Source organism: Telmatherina bonti, assembly GCF_933228915.1.
Source record: "Telmatherina bonti genome assembly, chromosome: 14".
Classification (NCBI taxonomy): Eukaryota; Metazoa; Chordata; class Actinopteri; order Atheriniformes; family Telmatherinidae; genus Telmatherina; species Telmatherina bonti.
Genome location: NC_136612.1, coordinates 22558064 through 22577516, shown reverse-complemented (window position 1 = coordinate 22577516; position 19453 = coordinate 22558064). Strand labels below are relative to the sequence as shown.

General features: G+C 37.7%; 2 protein-coding genes across 2 annotated transcripts in view; one reads left to right on the top strand and one right to left on the bottom strand.

Annotated features, from left to right (window-relative positions):
* dnaaf5 (dynein axonemal assembly factor 5) overlaps window positions 1–937 on the bottom strand; it is a gene marked incomplete at its 5' end in the record, with an annotated part of 26144 nt that extends 25207 nt beyond the window's left edge. Inside the window, 2 exons of the mRNA XM_079252452.1 lie at window positions 1–63; window positions 400–937. The exon at window positions 1–63 is cut by the window's left edge and continues 122 nt beyond it. Of these exons, the coding sequence (XP_079108578.1) occupies window positions 1–63; window positions 400–937 (601 nt within the window). The remainder of the gene's footprint in view (window positions 64–399) is intronic.
* Window positions 938–4565: 3628 nt separating this feature from the next.
* prkar1b (protein kinase, cAMP-dependent, regulatory, type I, beta) overlaps window positions 4566–19453 on the top strand; it is a gene marked incomplete at its 3' end in the record, with an annotated part of 57481 nt that continues 42593 nt past the window's right edge. The window contains exons 1-2 of the mRNA XM_079252520.1: window positions 4566–4745; window positions 16403–16573. Coding sequence (XP_079108646.1) covers window positions 4572–4745; window positions 16403–16573 — 345 coding nt within the window. The 5' untranslated portion in view covers window positions 4566–4571. The remainder of the gene's footprint in view (window positions 4746–16402; window positions 16574–19453) is intronic.

Below are 19453 nucleotides of genomic sequence, written 5' to 3'. Positions count from 1 at the left end.
GTTGATGTGCTATCATTAGCATGAGAGGTTTGACAAGGCTGTCGGCTTGCATATGAAAGTGTTCTGAAAAAAAAAAGAAAAAAAAAGATGCAAAATACATTCAAATGCAATCAGTTAAGTTTTTTTTTTTTTTTTTTAAATTCAATAATATGCTAATAATTCTCATGATTTCATTATAATTCTATAAATATTAAGGAAATTATTTTCACGGTTTATTTCTTTTTGTATTTTTTCCCAAAATTTAAGTTTCCATTCTGCCATCTACGTCAATAATAAACATTTGCTGTCAGTGACAATATTGCGTACCTGCAACAGCCCCACAGCACAAGACTGAGCTGCTGTCTGTGCACTTCGTAACCATGGTAACATGCTATGAGCAACAAAAGCCCGTCTACAAACCTGGCACAGATTTAGCAAAGTACACAGTGCATTTGCAGCTTTCTCGTTTCACATCCGGGAAAGGGTCGACGATGGTCCTCTGCAGTATGTTGATCATTTCGTTCAGATAGGGCGCTAAATGTTTCCCACAAACCTCCACCGTCAGAGTCAACATCTCCACTGCAGCCAGCCGGAGCTCTTCCGCAGGCTCCAAGATCTCTTTATCTCCCAGTCGCTGAGCCAAACAGGGCATCAGATAAGGCAGCGATTCCTCCGGTTTGGGTACATTTCGAATAAACTCTGTTATAATCGCAATCGTGATTTCCCTGCATCTTTCCATTGGATCTGACAGACATTTGAGAAGAGGCTTCAAAAGGGCAGAGAAGACTTCCTGTAAGACGCTGCTAGAATGCCCTTTATCTATCGTCTCTTTCTTTATGGACTCAAGAGCCTTCTTTCTTGTCGCCTTGTTATCCTCGTTTAGATAGTTTAAATCTCGAGCGAGTCCTCTCAAAATGTCAGAGGCAGCATGCCCATCTCCATCCGCTGTCGCTGCCATCTTGACAATCACTATGGAAACCGGTAGCTGCACGACAAACAAAGGCTTCTTTACGTTAGCTCCAGATTCAAATGTTCAAACTTTATTTGCACTCACAGTTCAGAGCTCGTACAACAGTTTAACTTTGTTTCTGGTCGTGTTAAAAACAACATCAGTCAGTCCTACTCACAATACTGGGAGCAAATTCACATTTTGCAGATAATATATAGATTTATAAAATTAAAAACAAATTAGCCTTCAAAATACTGAAACAATATATTGTATTATAACATAATAGTCTATCGAACGTTTTAACATATTATGATATATGATATAATATGATATGATATGATATATGATATACGATGTATCAAATACTTTATATTTGTTTAAATATATGCATGTAAGCCATAAATGTATCTGCTGGTTTTAAGTAAGTTAAATATCAATTCAAGTGAAGCACTTTCCTATTTTTTTTACATTAAAGCAAGTAAAATGACAAAACCTAGAGCCATTTAAAAAAAAAACAAAATAATTAAGTCACCATGTGACAATCTAATCTGTGGCCTCCAATCTTTACATGAAAGAAGGTCCAGTTCTTCCGATTTAAATTCATCAAACTTTTTCAGAATTCCCCTGTTTATTAGCTCTGTGTTCCCGAGTTTAATGTCTGAACGGAAGCCAATGAGCGCACATTGCCAGTCCACATCCGTTTGAGATGTTCATACCATTTGATTTGAAAAATAAACATTAAAAAGTAACACTAAAGTAATGGATAAAACCATATTCAAGATATTTTGGGTTGGTGTTTCTTTAAAGCCTTTTTCTTTTATTTTGTCATTTCTCTATCTCTTTCTCTCGTTCACTTTTTTCCACCTGTAAATGGGTTGCCACGTGCTCGCTGCTGCTGGCCTCGAGAGATCGCCGCTGCGGTCGGGAAGATGACATACTGACGTCATCGGGACTGACGCAGAGCGGAGCGATAACAGAGAGAGGCAAAGCAGCAGCAGCAGCAGCATCCGAGCTAACAAGCGGCACCCCATCAATCTCCCACTACCACCACCAGCAAGGTGTTTTCTCACTGAGCATCCTCCAGAAATAACGGTAAGAACCCCCCGCGAGGACTGACTGTATAATGCTGACAAAACATCTGCGCAGAACAGGCCCTTGGTCACGTTTATGATTCTGGTAGGTGCAGTAGTTTCTCTTCTTTGTGGTTTGGTTGTCATTTTAAGGTTAGCAAAGCTAGCTGTGTTAGCTGCATCCTGGATGCCTTTGAGCAGGTGCTCTGTTCAATCACAAGCGTCACAGTTTGTCGTGTAAAAATGATGTGTGTGGACACACCTGCAGCATTAGTTATCACGAAACTGTACTCAATAGATGACATTCTCAGACCCGCATTCAAATATGATTTATAATGCTGTAATAACTGGAGTGAAAACGCGATTTCCCTTCAAGGAAGTGAAACGAGGTAGTCAAATCTGCTTCCTTCTTGGCTCATCAAGAGACATGATGCTAAAGTATCGAGGCTACAATATTATAACTATAGACAGTTTCTACGGACTTGTGCTTTTTTATTCCTTCTTTCTTTTTTATTTTGATATCAGCCTTATCATGTATTTATTTATTTATTTATTTTTACCAGTGAAAGTGTCATTTTTCAAGATGATCATGTTTAAATAAATATGATCACATGGAAGGTATTTTAGCGTGATCAGTGTTGAAAATGTTATTCTCATTTTCATTTTAACCATAACCTTCGTTCCTGGTCAATATTTTACATGCCTCAGGCAGTATAAAAATTATATGAAATAAGTTGACACAAAATTCATAAAATATAAATAAGAACAAGTTTTAATGGCTTGGCAATAATTTAAATACGATTTGAAAATACCACACTCATATCAACAGTCTTGTTTTAGCAGTACTATTCAAGTGTTAGGGTCCAACTGCATCGTAAAGTACATAGTACAAGATGTGCATGCTTGACAAAGAATTTCATTTGGCTGAAAATTCAGGGCTCATCTTTAGCATTTTCTTATTTAATAATGCTCTAAATACTTTCAGTAGCTGACATGTGCATATAGGGCTGCTATGCTGTGATAGAAGAGACATAACATGGTTTAAAGTGGTCATACAGAAAAGAAACCTTGCTGAAAAAAAACCCTGACATGTTGATGTGGCATATATTCACTCACACACATACTTTTTAATCACATAACATTTGCCCCACAAAGCAAAACTTTATTATTAAAATGGATTTTAGTTCACAACTTAATAAAATAATAGACACAGACATTAACAATGTAAACCCAAGTTCTTGTAACGCCTAGACGAAAGCTTTCAATTGCATTTGAATTCAAAATAGTAGAAAAAGAAGAAGTAAAAAGTCCCTGGCCAAAACTGAACAGGCATAAAGTTTAAAGTGCCAATTTAATGACTTTAACTAACAGCTCATGCTGATGTCTAATTAAAAGTCTTAGTGTGTTACAGCACTTTGATTATTTTTTCATGTTGTCATCCACACTCTTCATAATATCTGACTGTAAGCGAGAGCAAGAGCAGCCAGTGGCAACTGAACATCTCCTGCTCTGACTGCAGTTGGAAGGTAGAACTTCTGTGTGAGGATGAGGCTGTGTGACTGCGGGGGGAGAGGCTCATTGAGAAGCAGTAATAAGACCAACAAGAACTAAAAACGTAGCTAGATTTGTCTCTAGATTTGTTACTAAAGAGTTGCTAGAGGCGTCTGAAAACTCACTAAATATATAGAGTCATAGCCGCTAAGTTTGCACTGTTTGAGCTAAGTTTTGATGTGTGTATCAAAACTTAGCATACTGGGAATTGGTGCACTAAAGCTGGCTTTTGAACAGAGGAGCTGTAACAAAGGTGGATGGCCTCTCACCTCTTCAGCAAATTTCAATTCATTGCATTTGTTTTTTTTTTTATTACATTATTTATACTAACTATTTTTGGTAAAAGGGGTTTGTATTGACACTTGAGGTGTTATATGTTTTGGAACTTCACAGTTTTAAGAAACTTCCTTGACAAGAAAATGTCTATGTTGATAACACTATTGTTATGTGATAAATCTAATTTACTTAATCACAACAAATGCAAAAAAAAAAAAAAAAGATTATTGCACATTTAAACATGACTCCAAAGGTGTCTTAAAACCAAAGATTAAAATTTTCAAGCTTTACTCTTTAATCAGGTATAAAGTGAACCAGTAAAATTATACCTATCACAAATTCACATTGTGTTTCCAGTTGTATTGCAGTTTGCTAACTGAGCTACTAACTTAGGTGCTGGTATCTACAAATCTACAACACAACTGCATCTGTAACTGTTTCATTCATCATGAGACATCATGTTCAGGTTATTGCCAACAAACAACATCATGTCATGCATTATAGTATTTTCATCTCCTTTCCACAACCCGTTCCTCCTCTATTCTCCTTTATTCATCTATTATCATGCTTTTTGTACACCCCATTTTGCCCCTCCCATCAATGTTTCTGTTCTCCTCAACCCCCCACCCCCCCCCCCCCCCCCCACCCACCTTACACTGTTCTATCCCCTTCTCTGTTCAGCTTTCCCTCCCCTCCTCTCATGGTCCACCCTGTTTTTTCCCACTGTCACAGAGATAAAAGATAAGATGGCCACCTCCTCCTCCACTCTGGAAGAAGACGAAAGTTTGAAGAGCTGTGAAATTTTTGTGCAGAAGCACAACATCCAACAGATCCTCAAAGAGTGCATTGTGAACCTTTGCATCGCTAAGCCTGAGCGTCCTATGAAGTTCCTGCGGGAGCATTTTGAAAAGCTGGAAAAGGTTAGTGATAAAAGTCAAATTTGGGCCTCTGTTTGCAATGTGTTGCTCTGTGAGATATTTTGTTAAAGGGCCATGTACCTTTTTAACTTGGCTGGGACAAAAAAAAACACATTTTCATGGGAATTTGTGTTTGTACCAACTAGTCTTTCAATTCTGCAAATGAATTAGTTTTAAAATGAGAAAAAAGTTGTTGTTTTTTTTTTAAATTTACAGTTAAACAGTTTTTATATTTACTATCTCACTGATCCATGCAGTATACAGTGACTATTGAATTGGACACAAACTGTACAAACTCTACATTACTTCACTTAAGCCAAAGTTTGTATGAGGGAATGAGTGGACAAAGACCATCCCAGCCATCAGCAGTATTAAAAAAGATTTTACTCCACCTGTTATAATAGCGTTAATTTTTCGTCCTGTGATGGAAGAATCCATTATGGAATGTGAGAAGAGCACCCATAAAAGACCAGTGTCCTGCTTGCAGACTCAGACAGCAGACTTTTTGTATCTGCCCTTCTATTGTTCCATCTGTCTTTGAGCACAGATATAAAAGATTTTATACATAAGATTTTGCTTCCTTGAATAAAGAGACAAAAACACACAACTTAAAAGTGGCTTAAGGGTTATTCCTGCTGCACATTTTCTATGGTCCACAAGCAATGTGACTGCTCACTGTATAAGTGCATTTGTGTGTTTTTGACAAATATATGTCCTAAATCTGGCACCACTAGAATAACAAAATGATGGAATACATGCAATATGTTTCCACAAGTCTTCTATATTTGTAAGCTAAGTTTTCCATTACATTGTGAAAACTGTTAATAAATAAAATGGACATCATACTTTTAGTTTAAATAAAAACTTAGACCAGTTGTTAGTGGTGTACATTTATTAAGTCCTAGAGGATATACATATTAAACACAAGAATATACAAATGAAGTGGTCTTCAATATACAATATGCCCCCCCCCCAGTATTTAACCAAGATTTTTCTTTTGTTATTTAGCTTTGCTCATACAGAGACCCACTTGGCTAAGCTGCTCATGAGTGGATCATGAGATTTGTTTGTTTAAACAATGCACTCCTCTCTGACACCACTGGTACAGATAGGCCATAAAGGTGTATGAGTGGAGCTGCTGCATGTTAATATTGCCCTCAAGAGAATTCAGCCTCAGGATGAAATTGCTAACAAGAGAGGTAATTGTGACTAGAGCTCAGATGAAGGACTGAAGTTCACTATCTGTCTTTCTGGCTGGAGGGGAGGGGGTGGGGAGTTGGGGATATGGTCATCCTTGCTGCAGTATAAAATGTGTGCCTGTGTTGTACCATGTGAGGGTCATATGATAAAAGCAGTTATTAAAATACTATTTTTCTCTTTCGCACAAAGCAAATTATTCATTGACTTGATAAATATAATATACTTTCTTATGTACAATTAAGAGTGAGCATGAAGTGAGTAAAAAGGTCAAACTAAGCTGTTTTTTTGCATTTGCATGTCCTGCAATGTTATGTGTTCTCAGTCAGATCTAAGAGATTCAGTGTCAAAACACCCCAGCACTGACAGTAGAGCTCCTGCTGCTGTTACTGGGGACTGTAATGCTGCAGAGTCAGAGAGACAGCCTGAATACTAATGAATGTGATAGAGCTCAGTTGAAGGAAGTTACAAGTGGTTAATGGGATTGATTGTATTTTTTAAATTCCGATGAAAACACTGTAGGGAAAATGCAATACCTTGTGTATAAAAAAAAAAGGCTGTTTCTTTCATAAATCTGTTTTGATTGATATAAATTCATGGAGTTTGTCTAACAGCCCCACAATAAAAGCTGTTAGTGGTGGAATACAAAAAAGCAAATGGCACACTCTGCTCTGTAGAACATATGTATCCGAGGTTAACGTAATTTAGATATTCTATCAGGTCAGTCCTGCTGCCTTTGTCACAGGAGCTACACTTGTTTAGCAGTATCATTCAAGCTGCTGGTTGCACAAAAGAACTCAACCAGTCTGCATCAGCTTGTATGCTGTGACTACAGTCTTCTCCAAGGAAGCAAAGATTTCTAACTCTGTTGTCTTCTTTTCTGCAACTGACCCGTGCTGCAACAACCATCAGGCTAACATTTCAAATACATAATAGTTTGATTGCATGTTTGACAGATAAAAAGAATGTTTATCCTTTCCTGTTGCATGACAGGAAATATTTTGACTAGAAAGTAAAATTTGGTTTGGGGTTTTCCTTCTTGAAAAAATACAAGATGATGCATCATCGAAAACATGTCCTCCTCCTTTTTTTTTCTTTATGCGCTTTAAATATTTGATGTGCCTGGTAGCTAGAAAAGCACACAATTTCTTATACATTTTCCTCAAGTTTAGTCAACCTTTTGAAGCCAATACTGGCATAACAGGCTGTGACTGACTGTTTCCCTGTGTGCATTATTCAAGCAGAATCTTTTATGGTGATTCACACATAATATTTTGTTTAAAAATATTCATATTGTTACATTATGGTCATACAAATGTTTGAAATAACTGCAGCTTCCTTCAGTTGTCAACAGGAGCTTGAAAATATTCTGCTCAACTAGTGCAAATCTGTGCTCATATTTGAGGTCAGTCATTTGTGGAGCTGAAATGGTCCATGAATGCTTTTGTGATGGCCTACTTATTTAAGAGGCTTACTGTGTTCCTTTCCAACTGCACGGGGTAACTTTGAGGGCAAAATTTCATTTAATTATCCATACCCATTAAATCTAATTTAATCAGGAAAAATTTAGGGAAGATTATCTTAAATGGAAAAAAGATGCTGAAAGGTGAATATTTGGCCAAATCCCATGTATCAGGTTTGACTGCTTCAGTTCTCTTTTAGATAGAGAAGTTGTTAAAGAAATATAATGGGAAAAAAGACTCAAATGACATTTTCTTCCTTATTTCACCCCCCCATGCTTGTGTTTTTCCTTCCCCTCTCACAGCCATGCTCGTCAGCACTTGTTGCCCACTACAGGCGGTAACCTAGGAAACAGTAGAGGATGGTTAGTCTGTAAATTTTGTATAGTGAACCTAGATATGCACAAAGTTCATTCTTTGTATTGTTTTCACTTTAGTTTTTTTTAGTGTGACAGATATGTATTCCTTTCCCCTCTTCTTGAAACCCAAAACTTCATTTCATCTGTGCTTAGCAACCATTTCATACAGCACCCTCAGGCTGATCAAAAAATAAATAAATTCATGTGTCCACTATTCACAGTGAGTGAATAGTATTTGTCATGTTTCTTTGGCCTTTTTTTTTCTTCAAACATCCTTTCATTCTTTCTTTCTTGGGAGAACACAAAATTATCAGTCTGACTACTCTGATTTGAACTTTTGTATTGATATAATAACATGTCTTTATGGGGCCTCACTTCTTTCATCTTTTCCATTTAGACATGATAATGATGCCTTTGATATGTACAGTACCCTGAAATGGATTTTCTGTCTGTATTTCTATTAGCTCTGTGTATGATTGCTGAGGAGTGAATTTCTATGTAACAGACATCATATTTGTTAGTGTGTATGGTAACTTCTTAGCAAAGTTCCTCACTTTACAAAGAAAAAAATAGTAGTTAAGCATTAAATTAGCATCTGAATAAAAATTTGAAATGACCTTACAAGTCTGTGATATAAGGACAGTCTAAACTATAGTTACCAACATGCAGAATTAGTTGTTATAGCACTTTGTGTAATGGTGATGTGCATATAAGTGATTGCTGTTAAATCCACCTTAAATAGTTGAATTAATCTTGCACAACCCTGATAAAAGTCCTTATCAGCTGGAGGTGCCAGAATGTAATGTGTGAGTGTGGATATGCCACTCAAAGTGAGCAGCTTGGACCACAGATGCTTTCTTGAGTCAGACATGTTGTATCTTCTTCCTACTTAACAGTGTCTTGATATCTTACAAGCGCTGTTGCTGGCTTTGCCTGTAAAAAAACAAACAACAACAAAATATTTCTGCTCGTAAATATCTAGTCTTTTTCTGTTGCATGCCATGAGAACAAATCTATTGACTTAAGATGTGTCCATGTCCTCCTTCTGAAATTACCGCTGTCACTGTGTAGGAAATAACACTTTGATCTTTGCATAACATACCACCTGGCAGCTAGATGTTCAGACCAGTAACAGTCGTCACTTCTAAACTCCATCTGTGGTCTTTAGCTATTAGTCTAAACACCCACCATGTGCTGTCATCTTAACAATATATATATATATTTTTTCTAGGTTTCTGGTGGCTTTTTATTACACACTAAAGAAGTAATAGTTTTATTAGCAACTATTTTCCACTTAATACTGAAGACATGACGTTATTGAAGTCTTTGTTACTGTAAATAATGCTCACTCCGCGTGTTTTGGGAATCACAACTAAACTCATTTTGGTCCAGCTGCATTGATGTTGTGACACATTTTTCACTTGTGTCCGGGCACTGGAACTGCCACTACTTATTTCAGACTGGCCATATTTTCCATAACAATTTAAATAGCAGACGAAACACATTCTGCATAAATTAACCTTTCATGCAGGAATGACTTCACTTGTGTCGGAGAAGGCAGATAATCTTATCTTCTGTGTCAAATTTATCAATAAATGTGTATATTTAAACAAAAAATAAAAACAAAAAAACAAGACAAAACTATGCAACATAAGCTTGTCAATGTTGATTTAATCAGTGTCATTCATATGCTTGATTTCTCAGTAGGCCTGCAGTGCAGTAAGAAAAATCATCTTTGTTCATGCTGAGAGTTATTTTCTCCTATCAGTTTGGTAAAAAGTGCATTTAATTCTTAGTGATTTTCATATTTCTTACATTTTTACCCACAATGACATGAAAAAGGGCGAAATAAGTAGGGAAAAAGTCAAATATACAATACATTTTAAAAAACAATATTTGAAGGAATTGTAACATGATTTAGAGCAGGGGCGGTCAAAGTCGGTCCTCGAGGGCTGCTGTCCTGCAGGTTTTTTATGTATTCCTGTTCAAACACACCTGGCTTCCATTAAATGGATCCAACAGTGAATGAAGTTGTGGACAACGAGTGATTAGTTTGAGTAAGATGTGTTGGAACAGGAATACATTGAAAACCTGCAGGATGGTGACCCTGGAGAACTAGAGATAGATAGATAGATAGATAGATAGATAGATAGATAGATAGATAGATAGATAGATAGATGGATTAAAGATTGGAATCATTTTTTATTTATTTTTTTATTTTTCATTTAAAACATTTTTAGATACTTTATTCATTGCCAAGGGGAAATTCAAATTTTTATTGATTTTTTAATTTTAACTTTTTATTTATTTATTGTTTTTAAACATGTTTTTGGCTGGACACCCGTGATTTAGGGTCTTGAGAACAGAGAGAAAAATGGAAGGAAAAGGTCTTAAGAAAGAAACTGGAGAGTGCCAAAAGTGAAGCATGAGACAAACTCATGATAACCTTGTGAGTAAATACAAGGGAGGGGGTGGAGGGGTAAAAAGACAATCCTGCTTATGACCAAAATACCAACACTTAAAAATAGCCGTAAACACAGGCATTACTTTATTTTATTTTAAATGTAGATTTAAGACTTCTTTTAAGCATATAATCAATCTTTATTTGTATTTGACATTGGGTTATTAACTATATTTCCTAACTATGTTAAAAATAGTGATGTAACCGTAGCTTGACTGATTTGTGACCTCAGATCAGTTTCCTGTGTATTATACAAAAAACAAAACAAAAGTTAAGCTGCTAAAAACACATCAGCACATTCAGGACACAGAAGTGACATGCTATCTCTGCACATATTTGTGAAGATATGAGGTATAACTAAAGATAACACAAAACATGTCAAGCAAAACTACTGCAAACCTGCTGATTCAGTTTTTGTTTATGGAACATTCCCTCATATTGCATTCTGGGAGATTTATTCACTATGTCACTGTGTCAATCAGCCACTGACTCCCCCTCACCAGTAAAATGAGACTTTGTGCTGCCAGCCATTCAGCTGTCACAAGGATCTATCACAACAAATCCACCAGTCTCATCGAAGGCCACTGATTGACGCTTCAACTGGAGGGTTTTGTTATTGTTTGCTGAGTCTGATGAGTGCATTTAGAGAAGAATTATGCTTAAAATGATCTCCCCTTTTTGTTGTTATATTTGTCCCTGCCTCCCCTTGTTTCTGCTTAAGATGAGTCAGTACGACGACATTTCCATGTAAGCATATCCAATTTAAGGATCAAAGGCTTGAAAACTAAAGTCAAAGAGTCACAAACAATATTTCCCATTTGTAATTACATAACCTTTACAGCACAAGTGTAATTAGTGTCTCTATACTCTGTTCTCACTCAACACTGCAATGATGACAGCAAGGCAGTTTGTCAAATCATCCCAGGTTGTGTGCACTGACCCAAGTCTGTCTCCTCCTTCCTGGCTCCCCTTGGTTTCTTGCAGGTAAATCAGACCCCCTATAGCACCTCCATGGTGGTCCCTCTTTATTTTTTCTCATTTGACCATTGTCTCCCTTAACTGTCTCTCAGGTAGAGGTTTATGTGAGAAGCAATGTGTGTAACATCTTTAAACAGCAGTGGTAAAGCTCTTTTCAGATCTCCTATGATAAAGCGGAATGATTTGTTTTTACGGGTGGTGAACCACTCCAGCCAACAGTTATTTATATAAGAGGTTAGTTTTTGTGGTTGATTAGTAAAGTGTATTAATTGTAAGAAAATTGATTTGCAATGTAGTTACAGATGAATTTTCTCTATAAAGATAAATTTGTCAGGCGTCTGTGTCTTTTGGCCCAGAAACAACTAAAGTATTTAACTGAGTTTACACAGCAACAGTGCCAATTTTTGTAATTTTGAAGCTTAGTATTAATAAATTCTGATATGCAATGTAGAAATTCTATTTGTACAAGGAGACAGGCCTGTGTGTGTGGTGCAGCATTAAATAGAGTGAACACGATCAGCACTGTCAGACCTAATAAAACAGTGAACATTCTGTCTATTGTAGTGCAGTAATGGTCTGGAACAGAGTGATGAGTAGACTGTTAGCTTCGCTGGTGGATCAGCTCTGCATGCTTCATTACCTGTGTGTGTGTGTGTGTGTGCGTGTGTGTGTGTGTGTGTATATTGTACCTTGTTGTTTTTGGTTCACTCACATGCTTTCAGCCCCAGCAGTGGCGACTGAAACTGTCTATGTCACTGGACGAAGGCTGCATGCGGTAAGGTAATGGTTTGCAGTTTTCTTTATCCAACATCAGAACTTTTCTTCATGGAAGGATGGATATTTTGATTTGTGTTTCATCCTTGATGAGTTTAATACTTGCATGCTGAAAATGACATGTGCTCAGCCTGAATAATACTGGTAAGTTGCAGCTATTCGGATGATAGTTGATCATAAGTTTTGTTATTAGCTTCTTGGACCAGGGAATGAAATATACAGATATTTCACTACCACTTAAAACTAGTTTAAAGTGGATCTTCTGATGGGTTTGATTGCAGTGACTATATGATGCAAGCGTGTGTGGGATCAGATCTGTGTCACATTTTATCTCTGTCTTACTTTTTAATCTCTGACCCACAGTCACTAATGGAAAGGGACCTTTTAAAAGAGCTTTTTTTCCCTGCTTGCACTTGTGCTCAGTGTGTCCTCTAGTCTTTTTCCTCATCTGTCCTCTCTCCAGCACACAGCTGCTGATGATGATGATGCTGGCAAAGAAGAGGAGAGAAGGAGAGAGCGAGTATATAGTATAGGGCATTAGCACCAATTCTCGTGCAGAAAGTAGGGTAGAAATAGAGGCATAATATGAAATTAGAAACATCTTGTTTTTACAATAATAACAAAAACAGACAGCAGCGGTTATGTAAAAAGCCCTGGAAATATTAATTATATATATATATATATATATATATATATATATATATATATATATATATATATATATATATATATATATATATATATATATATATATATAATATTGCTTGAAAGTGCTTCTGTTTGTCGTTTAGAAAAGCTAAATAATTTCTGAAAAGCATAGCTGCGGCTGCTCTTAGCTCACTTTGAACCGACAGTCTCTTGTGTGGAAATTTTCACTTGCGATGCCGCAAAACTGCTACAGCATAAGCTGTTTGTCTTGCATGGTTACTGTGCACACAACAATAGGACTTGTTGAAGCCAGGCACAAAGTCCTCACTTGATAACTGACCCTCTGACCTAAGAGGAAAGCATGTGAGCAGGCTAGAAATCAGTAAGTATAGAAAAAGAATAGTGCCTGGCATAGATGGGAAATACATCGGGTGATGCTCCCCTATTGGAAATGTATGGATCTATTCAGTGGTGCAAAACATGTACACACACACACCATTTGGTGAGAACAGAAGCCCATGCTGAGCAGAGTGACGTTTTCCCTTCTGTTAACTGATTCACTTCGACATGACAGTGAGAGAGAAGCAGTCGGTTAACAGGCGTCAGCACTGGTGTGTATGAATGTAGGTGTGTGAACCGCCATTGCTTTCTGATCAGAGTCACCACCAACTATTCAGGATGCTCACAGTGCCTGGTTGTCATAGTGACAGAGGGTAGCAAGAGGAGTCTGCTCATTGCGCCACCTGATTGTGAGTGTGAGAGAGAGAGCCAGAGAGAGGGTAGAAAGCAGTAGCACTGAGTTGCGCAGCAGAGATGCTTTTTTTTGCTGTGATCAGTGATTTCATCAGTGGACTTGTTCTTTAGCTGCTGTATCCAGGGGATTGCAGACATTTTACCACTTATTCTCTTTGGCTTACACAACAACTTGGATTATTTGCCTTCAGTCCGTGCTATGATGGGAAGATCCTGATGCATTGGGATATGTGCGTTAGGTGTGAATGAGTTGGGAGCCATATGAGTTGATTCCCTTGCTCACTTAGACATAAACTTTGATTTGATGCTTGATGCCACTGACCAGGTGAGGGACACACAACAAGTCTGGCCAGGGGCCCTTCATGCCATGGTAAATACTTCTGATGACAAACTTGTCAGAGGATAAGCTGCTAACTTTCATCCTTTAAATGCTTGAGCAAGTGGGAGCATTGCAAGTTTTGTAATGAGGCAAAAATACACAGAATAGTTTGTAACTATCCTAAACATCAAAATCTCACTTCTGCATGCTCTGAGTTGCTATTTATCTGGTTTAATAAATATGCATGTTTGTATTTATTTAGCTCTTTGCAGCATGCAGTGTGTTACCTGTGCAGGCCTTGCCACTTAATTTAACCGAGTGTGTGAGCTCTCATCTCCACCTGCTGTCTGTGTCTGCATGTGTTGGTGGGGTTGTGTGTTACAGTGTGTGTGAGTTTTAAGCATTGATGCTGCTCTATGATTCTGTTATCCCTCTTCTCCTACTGTCTGTTTTTCCTCAGGCAGTGACTTAAGCAAGAAATGTGCGTATGTTTGTCCTGAACTATGTTTAATTGTTTGTCTGACTTTCAGTTTATATGTCTGTGTTTGTGTGGATGTATGAGAGCTTCATGAACACAATTTTTCACACAGACAGTGAGCAAAGCAATACAATAACCTTCAAATGTAATGAGCAGGAAGAGTCGGACACAGAAGGGAGTGAAACGAAACGATCAAGTGACAAAATAATCATTAGATGAGAGGATACTATTTCAGAGGCTGTGTCAAAGTGCAAGCTCTTAAATACCTATTAGGCTTTCTTATTGGTTAATTGATTTAGTGTCTTTGTTACGTGGATATATTTCCCTTCCATTCTCATTATAGTTACTGTAAAAATTTTCAAAATAATGTGCAAAGAGGTGCTGAGGTGTAAAGTTTTGATTTGGCTGTTCCTCACAGTTACCTACTCTCTCTTATACTCTTTTAATCTCCCTTTCTGCTCCTTCATTAGTGTGTGAGCAAACTGAACCAAGTCAGTTTGTTTAATTATTTATTTTTTATTAAAGCATATATAAACACTAATTCCTGTAGCTTTTCTTTCCTTTTCCTTTCTTCAGGTTGCCAAGTTGAAATTGGTCAGAACATGTGTAAAGACAGAAGTAGTAGATGAATTTAGACTTGGAAAAAACACCACTGATATGTTTACTTGAATTCTGTACTAATTATATCAAATGAATTATTATTTTGATTAATTTGAATAGCATGAATATTGACAAAATGACTGAATTGAACTGATTTAACCAAATATTTTTTTGAAAATATTCGTTAATCTCCTTCTGATCAAACAATCCAATCATTGGTTTTATCAATAAATGAAACTTTAACAACTTCTCTTGTTCATCTGACAGTTTGAAACGTAAAGCTCATTTTACTGTTATGGGGGAAAAAAATCTGCCCTAAAACTGCAGCACGAGATATGATCAATATCAGCTTGTAGAGGCTTGTAACATTGTTTTTACAACTTTACCTCTATTGACAAAAAATGCAGAATATATGCCTGACTAAATCATTAATTGGTATTTCCCATACCAACTTAAGCAAATGCAGCTGATGTATGTTTATTTTTCCTTATGAAATACAAACCCACCAATTTTATTGTTGCCACTATAAATTCTGCTTAAAAAAAGTCCTTTGATGCTTTGTAAAATCTTGTGTTATAGGTGGTGTCTTCTAATCATATCTCTCTTTGTGGTGTCAGTGATGGCTATAGGGAAGGTTTATAGAGATATTAAAGAAATAGAATGCTTATATATTGCCCCCATATCAATGCTAAATCACATACAGTCTGTACAGGACTGGTCTGTCTGCCTTTTACCAAATGGAAACATTTGGCCCATCATGAAAAATCCAAAATACATTTCAGACTGGATCCTACTGACTGTTGAGCAGCTAGAAACATTGATCTCCTAAAGAGAATAAAATGTTTATTAGCTTTCAACCCTTTTTTAATTGGTATGATAGAATTGATGTTTTTGTGTTTCCTCACTTTGTTATACACAAACACACAACAACAGTAGAATGAGAATACAATCACAGTACTGAATTTAAGCACTTATTTGCTTAAAAAATGGTCAGTTTCTGTGTAGGACTAGAGAAAGCAGTGGATCATGGCAACCAGTTTATGCAAACAGATATCCCACTCCCCTTTTCTCAAGGCCTTCTTGCATATATTTCAAGCCATTACTGCTTTTATCACACACTTATGCTGTCATTAATTCATTACCTGCCTGCAATGTTCAGTGCTTTAAACAACATGCAGTCAGCAGCATCGTGTGTTTCTTTTATTCTTCTCTTTACTATTTGCTGTTGCATTTTATCTGTGAAGATGACCTAGTTGAGTTTTTTTTTCCTTCATTTTGCCAACAAATGAAAATTTTCAATGCCTGTCACACCAGGTCATATCAGCCAGATGTCCACCCATTCAAGATTTATTTGTGTTAGTGCTTGATGTTAAAAAAAGGGGGGAACAAAGTTCGTCAGCACTTGTTCATGTGATAAATTTTCAGGTTAAAAATAAGTAATAGTTCCTGTCACATGATGGCGCTTTTCTTGCCAGAAGCCACAATAGTAAATGCATTTGTTTCTTTGCATACCATTTATTTCATGTATTGAATGAAGAATTGATTAACACTGTTTTCAAAGAAATTTTCTTTCCCTCAGTTTCTCTCTTGCCATTCAAAAAAATCCCAAAACATTTATTTTCTGTTTCTACAGGAAGAATGCAAGCAGATCATGGCACGGCAAAAATCTAACAGCCAGTCAGACTCACATGACGATGAAGTTTCCCCACCACCACCAAACCCTGTTGTCAAGGCCCGCCGTCGCAGGGGAGGAGTCAGTGCAGAAGTATACACTGAGGAGGATGCTGTCAGCTACGTACGCAAGGTCAGCCTGCCCTCTAATCCATGTACATGTACATTTTCTATATCCATTCATTTTTTCATATCTGCTTATTCCAAATCAGGGTCTCTGGGAGGGAGGGGGTTCGGTGGAACAAATCCCAACTGCTATTCAGCAAAAGAAAGAATACACCTTGGATGAGTTGCCAGTGCACCACAGGGCCAACATAGATGGAATTACTCACTTTAAAATAACCACTTTACCTGCTTAGTTTTGTAATGTGGGAAGAAACCTGGAGAGAACTCACACATTGATAGCAAAAACCTGCCAACTATATGGCTCTCATAGAGTAACTATTTACTAGTAACTATGAGTAACCCAAGTTTAGCTTTCCCAGTAGTTGGGATTTTTAAAATACAGCAAGGTGTAGTCAATAACATCAGGCTTCCTTTCAGGTTGTTTATTGCCTATTTAGGTGGAATATTGCTGTTACTTTGTAAATACCTATCAAAATATGATTGAACAAGAACAAGGCAACAAGTAAGTGAGATTAAGATACAAACTGTGAATTCATGACATGAGTTCTTTTTCAGAGTTTTACCCATCCCTTAACCTTTTCGTAGCATTGATCGCATTTACATGTGTCATCTGTTAAACTGCTGTTTAACACAGATGCTGAAATCTCATTCTGCAATTGTCTCACACTCAGTTTTATTATATCAATACATTTAAAGATGTTCTAAATAATGCAGCTTTAGAGAAGAGGGATGGTCTAACCCAAATTTTTTCTGGTATTCTGTTACCTGGGGTTTACCGGTGTCTGCTCTTACCAAGTATTTCTAATATGCTTTGATGTATAGTATTCATTACGATTATTCATTGGCCCAGCATATAAAACAGGAATTAACACATGAAAAAAATGCTTGCCACAGAACATATTATTCAGTAGATGAAAGGGTTTCTTTTAAATATAAACTTGAAATTGGACTTCCAGTGAACTTTTTTCATGACAGACAGGGCCTGGAATTTTTTTTCTTTCTTTCTTTTTTTTTTTTGTGAATTTCTTGCATTTTAAAAGCACTTGTCAGTGTTTGTTGTCAATGCAGTTCAACCACTATTCCTTGCAACCTAAAAGGTTGCTGGTGTTGAATTTGTCAGTGTTTGTGCCACCTGAGGAAACTTTAGTTCTGCATATTTGGCACGTTGCTTTTTTGCTAGTGGCACTTTCTAATAGAGTAGTAATACCAAATTTCAATGCTAAATGTTAACACAATAGAGACTCAAGTAGCTGCCTTTCTCTACCAATTCAAATGTATCATAATGCAAACAGCTTCTTGTGTCTGTGGTAGGTGGTGCGGGACAGGAAAAATGAATTATGATTCCATTTCTATGTATACTGTTAAAAAAAAAAAAAAAAGAAAAAACTTAAACAGCACAATGTAACTCCAAATCAACAACAGTTCTGTGAAATCGAACTGTCCACTTGGGAAGCAACACTGATTGACAATCAATTTCACATGCTGTTGTGCAAATAGAATAGACAACAGGTGGAAATTATAGACAATTTGCAAGACGCACCAAATAAAGGAGTGGTTCCGCAGGTGGTGACCACAGACCACTTCTCATGTCCGATGCTTTCTGGCGATATCAGGATGGCACATCAATGCGAGTTGTGGCAAGAAGGTTTGCTGTGTCTGTCAGTGTAGTGTCCAGAGCATGGAGGCGCTACCAGGAGACAAGCCAGTACATCAGGAGACGTGGAGGAGGGCATGGGAGGGCAACAACCCAGCAGCAGGACTGCTACCTCCATCTTTGTGCAAGGAGGAACAGGTGGAGCACTGCCAGAGCCCTGCAAAATGAGCTCCAGCAGGCCACAAATGTACATGTGTCTGCTCAAACAGTCAGAAACAGACTCCATGAGGGTGGTATGAGGGCCCTATGTCCACAGGTGGGGGTTATGCTTACAGCCCAACACCATGCAGGACGTTTGGCATTCGCCAGAGAACACCAAGATTGGCAAATTTGCTACTGGTGCCCTGTGCTCTTCACAGATGAAAGCAGGTTCACATTGAGCACATGTGACAGATGTGACAGAGTCTGGAGACGCTGTGGAGAATGTTCTGCTGCCTGCAACATCCTCCAGCATGACCAGTTTGGCAGTGGGTCAGTAATGGTGTGGGGTTGCATTTCTTTGGAGGGCCGTACAGCCCTCCATGTTCTCGCAAGAGGTAGCCTGACTGCCATTAGGTACCGAGATGAGATCCTCAGACCTCTTGTGAGACCATATGATGGTGTGGTTGGCCCTGGGTTCCTCCTAATGCAAGACAATGCTAGACCTCATGTGGCTGGAGTGATTCAGCAGTTCCTGCAACGCGAAGGCATTGATGTTATGGACTGGCCCGCCTGTTCCCCAGACCTGAATCCAATTGAGCACATCTGGGAGATCATGTCTCGTTCCATCCACCAACGCCAAGTTGCACCACAGACTATCCAGGAGTTGGCGGATGCTTTAGTCCAGGTCTGGGAGGAGATCCATCAGGAGAACATCCATTGCCTCATCAGAAGCATGCCAAGTCATTGTAGGGAGGTCATACAGGCACGCGGAGGACACACACACTACTGAGCTTCATTTTGACTTGTTTAAAGGACATTACATCAAAGTTGGATCAGCCTGTAGTGTGTTTTTCCACTTTAATTTTGAGTATAACTCCAAATCCAGACCTCCATGGGTTGATACATTTGATTTTCATTGATCATTTTTGTGTGATTTTGTTGTCAGCACGTTCAACTATGGAAAGAGCAAAGTATTTAATAAAATATATTTAATTGATTCAGATCTACAACATGTTACTTCAGTGTTTCCTTAATTTTTTTGAGCAGTGTATTTTTAGATGGTGTTTAGACAAAAATCGACGCCGATTCTAA